Genomic DNA, 13,577 nt, shown 5'->3' on the forward strand with positions numbered 1-13,577 from the left:
CGCATCCGACCAATCGCTGTCTGAACTTCGATGACTCCCTGGCTCGGCTTTCCCTATACTGAAATTGTATACGATCAGTCGCTTGTTTTGTTTTGTTTTTTTTTTTAGTTTGGAGGCGCTACACTTGGGTTGTGATTATAATCCAAGGAAGTATAATGTAAACGCGCCTTCTGCATGGGCTGTGAGTCACGCAAAGCTGGTTTATAAGAACCCGAGGGGATGTCCGATGTGAGGCAATATGAAACCTTGCTCACATAGCTGTCAAGGTTCCTCCACACTTGTTTTGTTTGACCCCATTGCGGTTGTCGACGGCTCCACCGTTTACTTTTTTTTTTCCTTTATTTTTCTTCAAGAACAATTTGACTTGATTCCTATTCTTGTTTCATTTTTGGTATTCTATTCTATCTTCTCTTACTTTTGACGTGTCGGCTGCGATATTGTTCCTGCGTTTCTCCGTGGGACAGGCTTTGATATCCCTCTTTGCTTTCCCTGTGAAACAATGTCGACGGCCACTTCAATCATCAGCTCTGGCTCAGACAGACTAGATATTTGGAGCCGACGATCACAACCTAAAATCGAGATATATCTTGCAAATCAAAAGCCAGGGCACGTCAACTCTTACACCACTGGAGAGAGCATTGATGGCACTATAACCATCACTGTTGATCATGAGACTCGTTTTGATGAGATTGAGATCGTGTTCGAAGGTACTTTTATTGAAACCCGGTCTATGAACAACGCTAATTTCAGGAAAGGCATATCTCGAACTACGGTAGAACGGGCCTCATGCCCCGGCCGTACGGGATCACAACAAATGTTTCTCAAGTTGCGCCAACCTATTGACGAGATGGAATATCCGACTCCCCGGGTACTAGAGGCTGGCCGATCATATGAATACGCCTTCACATTCGTCGTCCCAGACCGTCTGCTACCCCAGGTCTGCACTCACACTAAGAATAATGCTCACATTCAACGATCCCACACTATGCTTCCTCCAACATTGGGTGATCCCATCCTCGCCAGCAACGGCAAGACACTACTAGATGATATGGCACCCAATATGTCCCAGATTGCCTACACAGTTCGAGCTTCTGTTCTTCAAAAACGACTCACCGGCAACGAATTCGTGGCTATCGTCGCTATTGCCAAGAAAATCCGTATCATCCCAACCGTCGAAGAAGAGCCTCCTATTGATATTTCTGGGAGTCCATCTCTCTGCACGCGCAAAGAGAAGACTGTCAAGCGTGGAACTCTCCGAGCTAAATTGGGACGGATTGTCGCTTCGTCTTCTCAGCCTAGACCCGTTCAATTGCTTCCTCCCAACGGGGAGCCAACTGATACCGTGAGCACTGTGGCTACCGTAAACCTAAGATTCGATCCAGTCGGCGATGAGCAGCCTCCCCCACTCGGAACAATGACCAGCAAACTCCGTGTCAGCACCTTCTTCAGTTCAGTCCCATACGATGACTTCCCTACCACGACTGGCATGCCCTACGCCCAGATTGGATGTGGGCTCTACGCAGAAAGCGTCCCTCTATTGACCATGTGTGTCGCATCTGCCCAGTGGACAAAGCAATCCTCGGCCGCTGACTCGATGCGCCGCGACTCTACCGACTCCTCATCATCCGATTCGTCAACCGGGCCCTCCTCCGCATTCACTGGAGACACCTACTACACCGCATCAGTCGTCGTCCCAGTCACCCTGCCCAAGTCAAAAGCCTTCGTCCCGACTTTCCACTCCTGTCTGATGTCTCGCGTCTACGCTCTCGATCTTTCCTTGACATACCACACCCCCGCAACCAATATCATGACGCCCACAGTCTCCCTTCGCGTTCCCGTTCAGTTCACGAGCCAGGCAAAGAGCGCTGAATCCCTCAAGGCTACACTCGGTGTCACTGTCACACAGCAAGAGCTAGAGGAGTTCTTCCAACCACGAAATGTCACTTCTCCTACCGAATTTTCTAACCAAAATCTCAATGCGGTTGTTGACGTGGGCCTCGCCCCACCGGAGTACTCGGAAAGGTTGAGTACGCCGAGAGCCAGCCACTAAATAATACGAGATGTGAATGGTTTTCTCCACATTCATTTGTTAATCGCCAACCAATACCCTAATTATATTGGCCGACATAAAAAGTCCTTTTTGCACAGCGTTCATATGGTGTATGACTGCTTTTGTTCTTTTTTTGTTTCGATTATACCCTATTGTTCACACAAAACCATTTTTTTCTTATGTCGTTGGTTTGTATCTTAGCTTGTTTATCTTTTGCTTTAATTAATTTCTTTCACACATACTGGGCCAAGAGCTGTAGTCTTGATCTTAGGAACTTATATGCTTCGGGGAGTCTCATCTCCACTCCGAGAGAGGAACCCAAAGAACTAGTATATGGGCCTTTTACAGTTATGCCAGCTAATCCACAATCATATTATCATACATAAATGTTAAACTGATATAATGTGAAACTAAAACCAAATTCAAACCTATTGCTGCTGAATATAATAGGAAGACATGACTGTACCAAGTTGAGGTCGAGTGGTCGAGGCCTCGAATAATACTTCAATGCCCTTGGCACGATCAAATGGAAAATTACTGTACTCTATTTCAAGTCCAACAAAAAGCAGATCATCCTTTGGCCATACGACGTTTCTTCCCCATTCTTCTTTGGGGTTTCCGGGTGATCCGTTGCTTCGGCAAGCTCCATACTGAATCTGTCCTTCCTGATGGACCATATAGGTATCTTCGCATAGTTGATTCTCGTCTTTGAAGCAGAAAGTGACGTGCCGCCACCCTGCATCCTTCTGTAGGATCTCGTTGATGTTGGTGGTGTCGTGTGTTTCGGATATTGAATTAAGTTAGACAAGATGCAAATCAAAGAGATTGCCGACAGGAATAAAGACCTTGTCATGAACGGCTAAAATATTTTAGCATATTTGATGGGTACTGCTTTGGAATACATATGTCTGTCCCTTACAGTCTGGTAGGCCAAGATAATCAGTTGGTCCATGTACTCGTGGATCTCGGGAACCATGTCCTGTATAGATAGTATTTCACCATACTGATAATGGCCACCTTCTGCTCTGGATTTGGTATTGATTTATCGATGGAGCTGATAGAATCATCGTGTGCTGGATTTGAGAAAGAAGTGAGAGATGAACGAAGATGATGTGTCTAGGATGCATACTCTGCATTTATACGGGGAAAACGGGCGTTTTTTTCCCATTTGAAAGGGTCGACACTTCCATTGCTCATGTGAATATTTTTTATCAGATTTTACTTATGTATAGGAACAGGATTATATAGGTATGATATAGAGTCATGGGAAGAAAACGCTTCTTCAGGTAGGGATTACTGTTATAGGATCATGCGGAAGAAAGTTCACCCGTCTGTTTACGTCTATCCCTTTCTCCCTTATTTACTCGGGCAAGTTAGGTCCCCTGATTATTTGGGGAGGTGCAGACTTTAATGTTGATTATATTAAGTTCAGTTTTATTACTCCCAAGGCCTTCCACTCGCCATTGTTACTTCCTCATCCTCTGACACGAAGGAGACCTTGCGTCACCACAATCAACTTCGTGGCATTTCTCACACTGTATGCATGCCTCAAACATCGATACGCGATGATACACAACATCATGTCTACGGGCCCATTGAGACAGTGGTGATGTTGGAAAGATACAGCATATTGCCCTCGGAATGGTGGTATCAATGAGAAGAACGACAGAATCTGCTCACAGAAGAAGCCAAGCTGATGAATCGAAATCCATGTTGATTGCGGGAGGACCAACTCGAGGACAGTGCTCAGCAGCCTCGACGAGCAGTAGAGATGCTGCCTTTTGGTCGGGTAGTGCGCAATACCTTTTTCTCAATGCTCTGGTCGATACTCTCATTCAGGCCAGAGTCTCGTCCTACTGCTAGGCAGCTGCTTGGCTTCGAACTGACGGTAAAATGGGCTCTGCCCGAGTACCATACGATCCAAAACGGCTTACCAATTATTGAATATGGTTTTCTTCATGGGCACAGATAGTTTTGAATATCCAACTCTTGGATCGAGGTCCTTTTGACTTACCAGTTACCGAGGAAGGGGATCTGAACGGAACTGAAGAGGGATCTCACATTAAAGAAATCTCTAGGTTTCAGAAAATACTACGCCATATACTCCCGCATATTCCGCGTTGCACTGCTTCTAAGGTACAAAGTAAGGACCGAGACTGAAACCCCCCGAGAAATAACCGGTCCATTCTAGTATTTTTGAATCTTCAATCCTTTAACATTCGAACACAACCAGCATATCCAAGCCAGACTCTTAGGTTTATCTACTACAGTTTGGGATTTCAATATGCCTGTCAAGATATTAGTCTTTCTTTACCGCAACCCACACCTGTCACCCGAAGAATTCAAGAAGCGCTACGAAGCGCACGTCAAACTCGTCAAGAAGATTGCAGGCGAAGACTTCCCACTTTCTCATCATCGAAACTATATCTCCCGCGCTATAGTCGAAATCCCTCCGGATGGCTCCACTGCACGCAACGCCTTCACCCCGGCCACTATACTCCGCGGGCGACAGCCTGACTTCGACTTTGATGCCTACGCCGAACTTACTTTCGCAGACCAGGTTGCCTACCAGGCCTTTGCGGCCAAGATCTATGCCCCGGATGCCGCTGCCCAGATAACTACGGACGAGGAAAAATTTCTGGACCGGTTGAAGATGGGAATCGCCTTAGTTGGGGAGGTGAGGGTTACTGTGAAATGAGGTACTTTGACCCCCCAGTTTGTCGGAGCTGTTAGAGCCTCATCGGAGTTGTTTTGTGACGCAGGATATTGAAAGTCCGGTGTGATCGTGAGGTATACATGTGAATGTAGTATCTTTCAATTTTTCAACTTGATATTTCCTAAAAACCTAGTATATCCTCCATAAACCAATGCTTAACACTAATAACCTATACTTGGTTACATTTGAATCCTAAAATTGCATAAGGTCTAGATGTATAAAGCTAAGCCACGTGCAAAATTTCTCCCTTCGTCCGATCATGGGATCGTGTTCTTAGTGGCTTGACTCCTCAACCTTGGCACTTATCTTCAGTACTACCTTAATACAGCACATGCATCGGTCGCATGGCCTTAGCGTTGTTACATTGGCATTTGGAATCAACACTTCTCACAGAACCTGTTCCTGCAGACTGCCGGCGAACCCGGTATATTAATGTGTCAGACTGCACATCGGCACATCCTAAATCACGACCCTGCATAGTATCAACCGCTTTATTTGCCTGGTACTACCATTCAGTTGCATTCTTGAGCACGGGTCCCACTACAGGGATCTGGTACAGGACGAGGGGGGCTCGATGCTGCAACGTCCAAAGACAGAGCTCCTAGTCGCGAACAATTTAACTTGCCCCGGGCCATATTCCTCCATACTAATTTTGCACGAGCAATGCATTTCATATGACAATGTCACCCATTCTTATACATGAGCCCCCCTAAGTGATTGGCCGGGGAATCTTCAACTCCCACGAGGACATACATTCGAGTTGTTGCCAAGGGATCAACCCCCGATTTCGAAATGTGACATCTGCGTGGTGTGCCATGCGGTTGATGCGTCTGCTGTCAAAGACACTGTTAGAACGTGGTAGATATTAGAATGTGATCTTCACTAGTGTGGAGGAGATGCACTGTGACGCTACTAGTTCAACGCCAAACCCACGAGAAACACAACCCTTCTGCTTACCATGTGAAATCACCGAAATGGCCGGTTCCATACCTTGCTAAATGTGAAAAAATTGTAGGATTCCATTGACTCACCAGATATGAATGGCTGAAAGGATGGAGCCCCATTGGTATCAGAGTAGTTACCTTTTAGGTAACGGGGTACGTATTGCCTATTTGGGTTGCAGACAAACGGACTGAATGGACTTGACAATTACAATTTCAATTATCCATCTCAATACTCCGTGGAGGCAATTGTTTGTCAGCCTCGACTACAAATAGTGAAGTCATTCCCCTCATCCTCGAACTCAACCTTCATCATCCATCAACCTCGCGGGACCGAGACATCAGAAATCATCTTGACATTCCTTCATCATGAAACTTGCCATTCCTTACCTGCTAGGCCTGAGCTGGCTCGCTAACGCTGCCTACATTCCTGCCCTGAGCACTAACAGCACTGGGATTGAATCTCGTGATGTTAGCGGGTACCGCTCGGTGGCATATTATGTGAACTGGGTGAGTTCCGACCATGTCCCACATACATTATCTTGCACTTAGATGAAACCGGGGGTATAAAAAGAACCTCATCAGCCAAACATTGAAAAAGGAAACCACGCTAATCAGACTACTCAGGCCATCTACGGTCGCAACTACCAACCCCAGGATCTTCCTGCCGAACGACTGACCCATGTGCTCTATGCATTTGCCAATATTCGCCCCGGCACAGGCGAGGTCTATCTGTCGGATACCTGGTCTGATACTGATAAGCACTATCCCACTGATTCCTGGAATGATTCCGGAAACAATGTCTATGGCTGTATCAAACAGCTTTTCCTACTCAAGAAGAAAAACCCCAACCTCAAGGTTCTTCTATCCATTGGAGGCTGGACCTATTCCCCTAACTTTGCCCCTGCTTTCGACACCGAGAGTGGACGGCAGAAGTTTGCGGATTCTGCTGTGGAACTACTGAAGAACCTCGGCTTGGATGGTATTGATGTTGATTATGAGGTAAGCCTTCCACAGTTGTGGTCTGGGAGTTTATGATGCTTATGAATACTATAGTACCCTGCTAGCGTCGACCAGGCGGACAAGTTTGTCGATGCACTCCGACGAGTTCGTGAGGTATGTGATCATTTTGCAAATGTCCATGAGCTGTGGCTAATTAAATTCAGGCTATGGATAGCTACAGCGCAGTCAACGCCGGAGGCTATCATTTCCTGCTTACTGTCGCATCTCCCGCTGGTAAGTTCTATCTCCATCGTCGGAATATTCCGAAAACAGCTAACACAAGTCCCAGGCCCAAGCAACTACCGCCAACAGCACCTGAACGAGATGGACAAGTACCTTGATTTCTGGAACCTCATGGCCTACGATTACTCTGGCAGCTGGGACTCAGTTGCCGCCCACAGTGCCAACATCTATGCGTCGACCAGCGACCCATCCAGCACGCCATTCAACACGGATCAAGCAATCGACTACTACTCCTCGCAAGGCGTCGCCCCCAACAAGATCGTTATGGGTATGCCACTGTACGGCCGATCATTTACCAATACCGACGGCCCCGGAAAGCCATACAACGGTGTTGGAGCAGGCACATGGGAGAACGGCTTGTGGGATTACAAGGGCCTGCCAATGACAGGCTGTGCTGTGACAGTCTTGGATCAACCAGGTGCAAGTTACTGCTACAACCCAGAAAGTCGACTGTTCGTCAGCTACGACACCCCCGAGATTGCGCGCAAGAAGGCGCAGTACATCAAGTCTCGCGGGCTGGGCGGTGGAATGTGGTGGGAGAGCAGCTCTGACAAGACTGGCGGGGACAGTTTGATTACAACTGTATGTGGTCTTCTGGTTTTGATATATGATTTACACTTCACTAACATTTCCACAGGTTGTGAATACTCTTGGAGGTGTCGGTGCTTTGGAGAAGAGTGGGAATCAGCTGCGCTACCCTGTCTCCAAGTACGACAACTTGAAGAACGGATTCCCTTAGATCATCTTATTCCTTTGGTTGTCAATACTGCAAGATTGGACATATCTCGCGGACATATGGAATAGGACATTTATGGTTGTTACCTATGTGATGTGGGTATATCCGGATCATCCTTGATGGATGATGGGATGTGCGCCACTTACCTTTACATCTACCAAGTACATGTTTAACACGTACACATTTATCAGTCGAATATTCAACAAATACGACTAACACTGCATTTTGATTGAATTCTATCTATAGGTCAGATGTAGTACATACTCGCAATGAGAAACGTAAGATAGTATACTATATAAAAAGAGTAAAATCCCTAAATATTGTGGTATAGAAACCCAAGCCCTCGATCATGCCAATATTGATTGAAGTTCGCAAATTTATTCAAGACTTAGTCTCTTGAAGATATCCTGTATGGGTAGCACTGCCGACGGACCTAGTAGACGGAGAACTACTTTCTCCTTTTCCATCTTTACTCCGATAACTCTCAGTGACAATCTTGTGACCTCTCAGCCCTCGATAGACATCGCGGATCTGCTCAATGCCACCATCAAATATCGGGTAGAAGATAGCAACCAGCATACTGAGCCAGAGCCAGATGATAGCGACGATAACCCAGGCAACATAGAACTAAGCGAACAGTCAGTCAACCAAGCGCAGCCAAAATCTCAATTCCACAGTGCAAAAAAAAAAAAAACCTTTTTCCCAAAGACATAACCAGATCTATACATAGGCAACGGCTAGACAACCCAATGGCCCAAAAAGGTCGCCGCTGACCAAATAGCCGCAATACGACCCCACCGCTTCAGCTCTTTCTGATCCCGGGCAGCCCTGTCTCCATCTTCAATACCCCCAAAATCACCACCTGAAGAAGCTTGGTCACGATGCGCAGTCCTCAAATCACTATCCAAACTTTCAAGAGATAGCTTCACCTTTTTGAAGTCATCCCAATTATAATTCTGCGGCCGGACAAGCGTAATCAGAACCGAGTATATAATCGGCGACATACAAGAAGCGACTGTCCCATATAGACAGGGAAGAACTTGTCCCGTGGACGCGACGGAAACTTCACCACTAAAATGGGATGCAGTCCCGAGCCAGACAGCCATACCTGTAGCGAGACCAAGGACTGGAGAGAGAATTGCGGCGGCCTTACTTTGGCGTCGCCAGAGGATTGTGAAGATCATTGGGAAGATTCCGGGACATGTAACCACGCCTATTAGGGAAGAAGATTATTAGGTTGAAGTACGAGAAAATGGAAAATAAAATGAAGATGTGTGAATGACATACCCAGCATATAAAGTGTCCATCCTAGATTAATACCCACGTAGTGAAGCATGGTGCTAAAGGCCGCAGAGAAAACAGCGAAGAAAATGACGCCGAAGTGACTCGCCCGAATTAGATCCCGGTCTGTGGCCTTCTTCTTAAAGTACTCGCGGTATACATCGAAACTGAGGATCGAGCTGACGGCGATTACCTGTGCGGAGAGAGTTGATGTGCACGCCATGAAGGTTATAAGAAGGACTGCTGCTGCGCCGCCTTTACCGGCAATGGTGATTGCTGCGTATGGGAGGACGAGGCCATTGCTAACTTCCGTGCTTGTCATTCTCTTAGTGGTGTTAGTGGAATTTGTGAGATTCAGAGAATTAGATAGAGGGCTTACCCTTGGGAATGTGGGGAAGGCTGGATGGTTCTCGAGTCCGAGGGCAACTGAGCTCATTACTGTTCCCAAGCCCCATGGGATAGCGAAGTAAGCGATGCCTCCGATTGTATAACCGGGTACTACTGCAGCTGGAGAGGCTGAGAAGGCTTTGATGAAGTAGCTTGTGTCCATCTAAAAGGAGTTAAGAAAGGGGGTAGCGATGGGATTTATGGCTGCTTACAATAACCAAGCCGAAGTTTCCGAGGGTGTGAAGGATTCCGAAAAGGATCGCCTAGGGTGATATCAGTGAATTGATTGGTAGAATTGATTCATTCTTTTTGATCTTACACTTTTTGATGTCATTGTCAGATATGTCCCATCCTGATTGCCGGACACTGGGTGTCGTTGCGCGGCTGCTTGGACAAGCTCGAAAAGATCACCCACAGAGCCAACCTGGTCAGTTGAGAATGCTTTGACAGAAAAATAGCATGCAATGATCATTATTATAGCCGTGTGGAAATAATCGGTAAGGAATCTACACCATAGAATTAGATGCCTGGGCTTATGAGATTGAGGAAAGGGGACTTGCGTTGCTTTGATGCCACCAACAAATGTGTAGAGGGTCACTCCAACCGGTAGCAAAAAGGTGGCAGCGATGATATGCATTCCAGTGCTGCGTTGGTTAGCTAGAGTTTCTCAACCTTGGAATAGACTGAAGGAAACTTACACAGCGGTGATTACTGCAGCGGCACCAAGAAGCATGTTGGCGCAGGCGAAGATATTGTTCACCAGACAGAGAACCATGAATACAACATGTGCCACATGTCCTATATCCCCAAAATAGCGTCAGTAAGTACATAGATAGGAGATTAAAGCCAACTTACCATATCGAATTCGAACAACCTCAAGCGAAGTATGCGCTTCAGGAATCTTTCGCTTGCAGGATATTCCCAACAGCGCAAAGAAGACAATCATCGGACTGCAGCCAGCTGCAAACCAGAATGGACCGGCTACGCCATAATCATAACCTACAAAAGATGAGCCGAGTAAAGCAGTTGACCAAAGCCAAGACTAGAAGAGTCAGTCCTCAGTTGGAATCCAAGCGGATGGGGAGAAAAACTGACTGATATTACAGCTGACGCGGTTAGGCCTGTGGGGACAGAACGGTTTGCTGTCATGAACCTATTTTTCGGATGAGTACATATTGGAGGACGATTTGCGGAAAACTTTGCATACATTTCGGTCTTTTCGTTGTCCTCTCCAGTAGTTTTCTTCAAGACTTTCGTGATAAGCATCATCACTGTTCTGTGTTAGTTTGGGTGTTGAAAGAAGTCATTGAAGTACTAGTACTGACCAAGAGCAATAATCACACCGATAACAACGACAACGACATAGCCTACTGCTTGTGATAGAGGTGGCTGGACAGTCGAAATGCCATTGCGGGCATGCAAGCTCGACATTGTGTAAGTCAAAGAGAGAAGAATGCCGATGCTACCGAGTGCATGAGACAGGCACTATGTATGCTCAAATGAGATTTGTATATCTCAACTACCAAGTCCCTGGGCAAGGATGTAATTTAAGCCACCTGCTTGAAGAATTGGTATAGGGTCCACAATGGCTTGATTTATGCTCGTGATGATGTGCTTTTTCATGAGATTGGCACGGCTGAAGGATCGTTTAGGTCTTAGGTCTCAGGAATGCTGGCTAGGATAATATACCTCAAGTAGATCATTTATCTAGTTACAAGTTAAATAAGGTATATTTATTTGTATGGTCTGTCCTTTTGTACATGTCATAGTGAAAGGGGAAATCAAGGTATTCAAGTTTACCTGTCGCAGAAACACAACACCCCCAAATCAAACTATTGATCCAAATGATTTAATTCCATGAAATTGAGTAAACACCAAAGTTTATGTTCCTCAAGGCCAATAGAGAGAGCCTGCATTGATACCCAAGAACATGTACCGGAACAGGGTAAACGGGGGAGCGCGGAATCACCTCAGGGTCCATGAACAATATTGTGTTATATCTCTCGGGCGAGATAATAAGATTGATCTGCATATATATATATATGCGAGTATAATTGAATTCTAGCCAATTAAAAAAAATTGCAATTCATGAGGATTTGGCACGCCATTGCGGCCCACTGTGATGCTATGAAGGTATAGAATGACGCACGCGGGGAACCTTTTTCATAATTTAGATAGACCGATATAAATAAATATAACCCCTCGTTTCTTCCAGACAATATCATATCCTTAATTGCTTCTAGCCTGCAATTCTAAAATGTCTACTCAAGCATCAGACGCGAAGCCTCGCAAGTCGCTCATCCTCAATGCCTTTGTGGAAATGTGTACGTTCAAGTCAATTTCACATGTGAAAGCCTTAATCTCTAACGATAAGTGCAGGCAGCGGCCATCAGTCGCCAGGACTCTGGCGTCACCCCGAAGATGAGTCGTATCGCTTTAATGATGTCGACCACTGGGTCGAGCTAGCACAATTACTCGAGTCGGCCAAGTTCCATGGCATTTTTATCGCAGATGTTCTTGGTAAATAAGGTGTGGAGCTCTATTCTAGTGGAAAAGTCTGACAAGAAATCTTTTTCTAGGAGGATACGATGTCTATAAAGGACCCAGAAACCTTGATCCTGCAGTTATCTCGGGTGCTCAGTGGCCAGTGAACGAGCCGTTGGCTGTTGTCCCCGCGATGGCGGCAGCTACGAAGAATATTGGATTTGGAGTGACGGTCACAACAACCTATGAGCAGCCGTATCATCTTGCGAGACGACTATCTACGGTCGATCATCTTACTAAAGGGCGGTACGTGGATGTAATTACCGTTAGGAGGACCAGTCACTGATTAAACTCGTCTGATAGTCTGGGATGGAACGTGAGTAGCACACCGAATTTGGAGAGTACGACTCTGAAAGAAATACATACTAACAAATATCCTCAGGTCGTTACAGGATACCTCGACTCCGCTGCCCGCAATATGGGCCAAGCAGAACAACTACATGTACAGCCCCACATACCATATCCATACCTATGACCTACTAACACAAAGCCTAGCACGACGACCGCTACCTCCTCGCCGAAGAATACATTAAAGTAACATACAAACTATGGGAGTCCTCCTGGCGCCAAGATGCCGTAACCCTCGACCGCGAGCGCGGCATCTACACCGATCCAGCAGGCGTGCGTGAAATCAACCACGTCGGAAAATACTTCAACGTACCCGGGCCTCATCTCTGCCAGCCCAGTCCACAGCGCACACCGGTCATCCTCCAAGCCGGTACCTCAAAAGCCGGCAAAACATTCGCTGCGCAACATGCGGAGGCTATCTTCGTGGCTGGCCACAGCCCAGCTGTAGTAGCGAAGAACGTCAGGGAGATTCGGGAGCTTGCGCAGAGTCAGTACGGTCGTGATCCGCAGAGTATTAAGTTCCTCGCGCTTCTTTGCCCTATCCTCGGCAAAACGGAGGAGGAGGCTGTGGAGAAGTTCAAGTATTTCCGTAGTCTGGGATCTATTGATGGAGCGCTTGCGCTGTTTGGTGGGTGGACGGGGATTGATTTGGATACGTATGGGGATGATGAGGAGTTGCGACATGTTGAGAGTAATGCGATCCGGTATGTGACAATACCTCCCCTTTTCAGGTTGATATAGACTGACTTGAATTTCTGTATAGCTCTGCTGTCGAGGGCTGGTCCAAGGCGACACCCGATGTGGCTAAATGGACAAAAGCCACTGTTGGTCAACATATCACTGTCGGAGGGTTGGGTGCCACTCCTGTTGGGACAGCTGCTCAAGTTGCCGATAGTATGGAGCGATGGGTAGAAGAAGCCGATGTGGATGGATTTAATCTGGTAAGTTGTATTTCTTGAAGTAGACCGGTTTATTTAGAGTTATTAACATTCGCACAGGCATACGCAATCAAGCCGGGCTCCTTCAAGGATATCATTGATCTCCTTATTCCCGAGCTCCGCAAGCGAGGCCTGTTCTGGGATGACTATGCTGTGCCCAAAGGAACATACCGCGAGAATCTATATGCGCAGCCCGGCCAGTCCGGACCACATGCAGACCACCCTGCTTATAAGTACCGGTGGAACGCTGGTGTGGATGCTGCAGATGCTGTGATTCCGGATAACTGAACGCGATATCATTTATAAAATTTGAATTGCAATGCAACAAATAATTAAACAATCAATTTTTAGCACAGACTATCCGTAGACCGCTAGCAAGGCTCGCACAGAA

At 46.6% G+C, this 13,577-nt stretch overlaps 5 protein-coding genes across 5 annotated transcripts; 4 read left to right on the forward strand and 1 right to left on the reverse strand.

Moving 5' to 3' along the window:
* Positions 1 to 499: 499 nt before the first annotated feature.
* N7479_001559 (arrestin (or S-antigen), N-terminal domain protein) lies at positions 500 to 2,050 on the forward strand (the record flags this gene model as incomplete). The annotated part of the gene is made up of 1 exon (XM_057249256.1): positions 500 to 2,050. One exon carries the CDS (start codon positions 500 to 502, stop codon positions 2,048 to 2,050), a length of 1,551 nt encoding a protein of 516 aa, XP_057113688.1.
* A 2,284-nt stretch (positions 2,051 to 4,334) lies between these two features.
* N7479_001560 (EthD domain-containing protein) lies at positions 4,335 to 4,748 on the forward strand (the record flags this gene model as incomplete). Its single annotated transcript, XM_057249257.1, has 1 exon — positions 4,335 to 4,748. The coding sequence occupies one exon, from the start codon at positions 4,335 to 4,337 to the stop codon at positions 4,746 to 4,748; it is 414 nt and encodes a 137-aa protein (XP_057113689.1).
* Positions 4,749 to 6,076: 1,328 nt separating this feature from the next.
* Positions 6,077 to 7,691, forward strand: N7479_001561 (glycoside hydrolase family 18 protein; the record flags this gene model as incomplete). The annotated part of the gene is made up of 6 exons (XM_057249258.1): positions 6,077 to 6,217; positions 6,335 to 6,709; positions 6,764 to 6,823; positions 6,874 to 6,943; positions 6,999 to 7,534; positions 7,590 to 7,691. 6 exons carry the CDS (start codon positions 6,077 to 6,079, stop codon positions 7,689 to 7,691), a joined length of 1,284 nt encoding a protein of 427 aa, XP_057113690.1.
* A 378-nt stretch (positions 7,692 to 8,069) lies between these two features.
* On the reverse strand, positions 8,070 to 10,787 carry N7479_001562 (sodium:solute symporter family protein; the record flags this gene model as incomplete). The annotated part of the gene is made up of 11 exons (XM_057249259.1): positions 8,070 to 8,315; positions 8,435 to 8,901; positions 8,976 to 9,294; positions 9,349 to 9,519; positions 9,569 to 9,619; positions 9,676 to 10,000; positions 10,055 to 10,154; positions 10,212 to 10,398; positions 10,452 to 10,509; positions 10,564 to 10,627; positions 10,682 to 10,787. The coding sequence occupies 11 exons, from the start codon at positions 10,785 to 10,787 to the stop codon at positions 8,070 to 8,072; spliced, it is 2,094 nt and encodes a 697-aa protein (XP_057113691.1).
* An 826-nt stretch (positions 10,788 to 11,613) lies between these two features.
* Positions 11,614 to 13,474, forward strand: N7479_001563 (LLM class flavin-dependent oxidoreductase; the record flags this gene model as incomplete). Its single annotated transcript, XM_057249260.1, has 8 exons — positions 11,614 to 11,680; positions 11,736 to 11,876; positions 11,936 to 12,146; positions 12,204 to 12,216; positions 12,283 to 12,342; positions 12,396 to 12,952; positions 13,012 to 13,189; positions 13,247 to 13,474. The coding sequence occupies 8 exons, from the start codon at positions 11,614 to 11,616 to the stop codon at positions 13,472 to 13,474; spliced, it is 1,455 nt and encodes a 484-aa protein (XP_057113692.1).
* Positions 13,475 to 13,577: the final 103 nt, after the last annotated feature.

This window comes from Penicillium vulpinum (genome assembly GCF_028829585.1).
Source record: "Penicillium vulpinum strain IBT 29486 chromosome Unknown utg000001l_segment0_segment0, whole genome shotgun sequence".
Taxonomy (NCBI): Eukaryota; Fungi; Ascomycota; class Eurotiomycetes; order Eurotiales; family Aspergillaceae; genus Penicillium; species Penicillium vulpinum.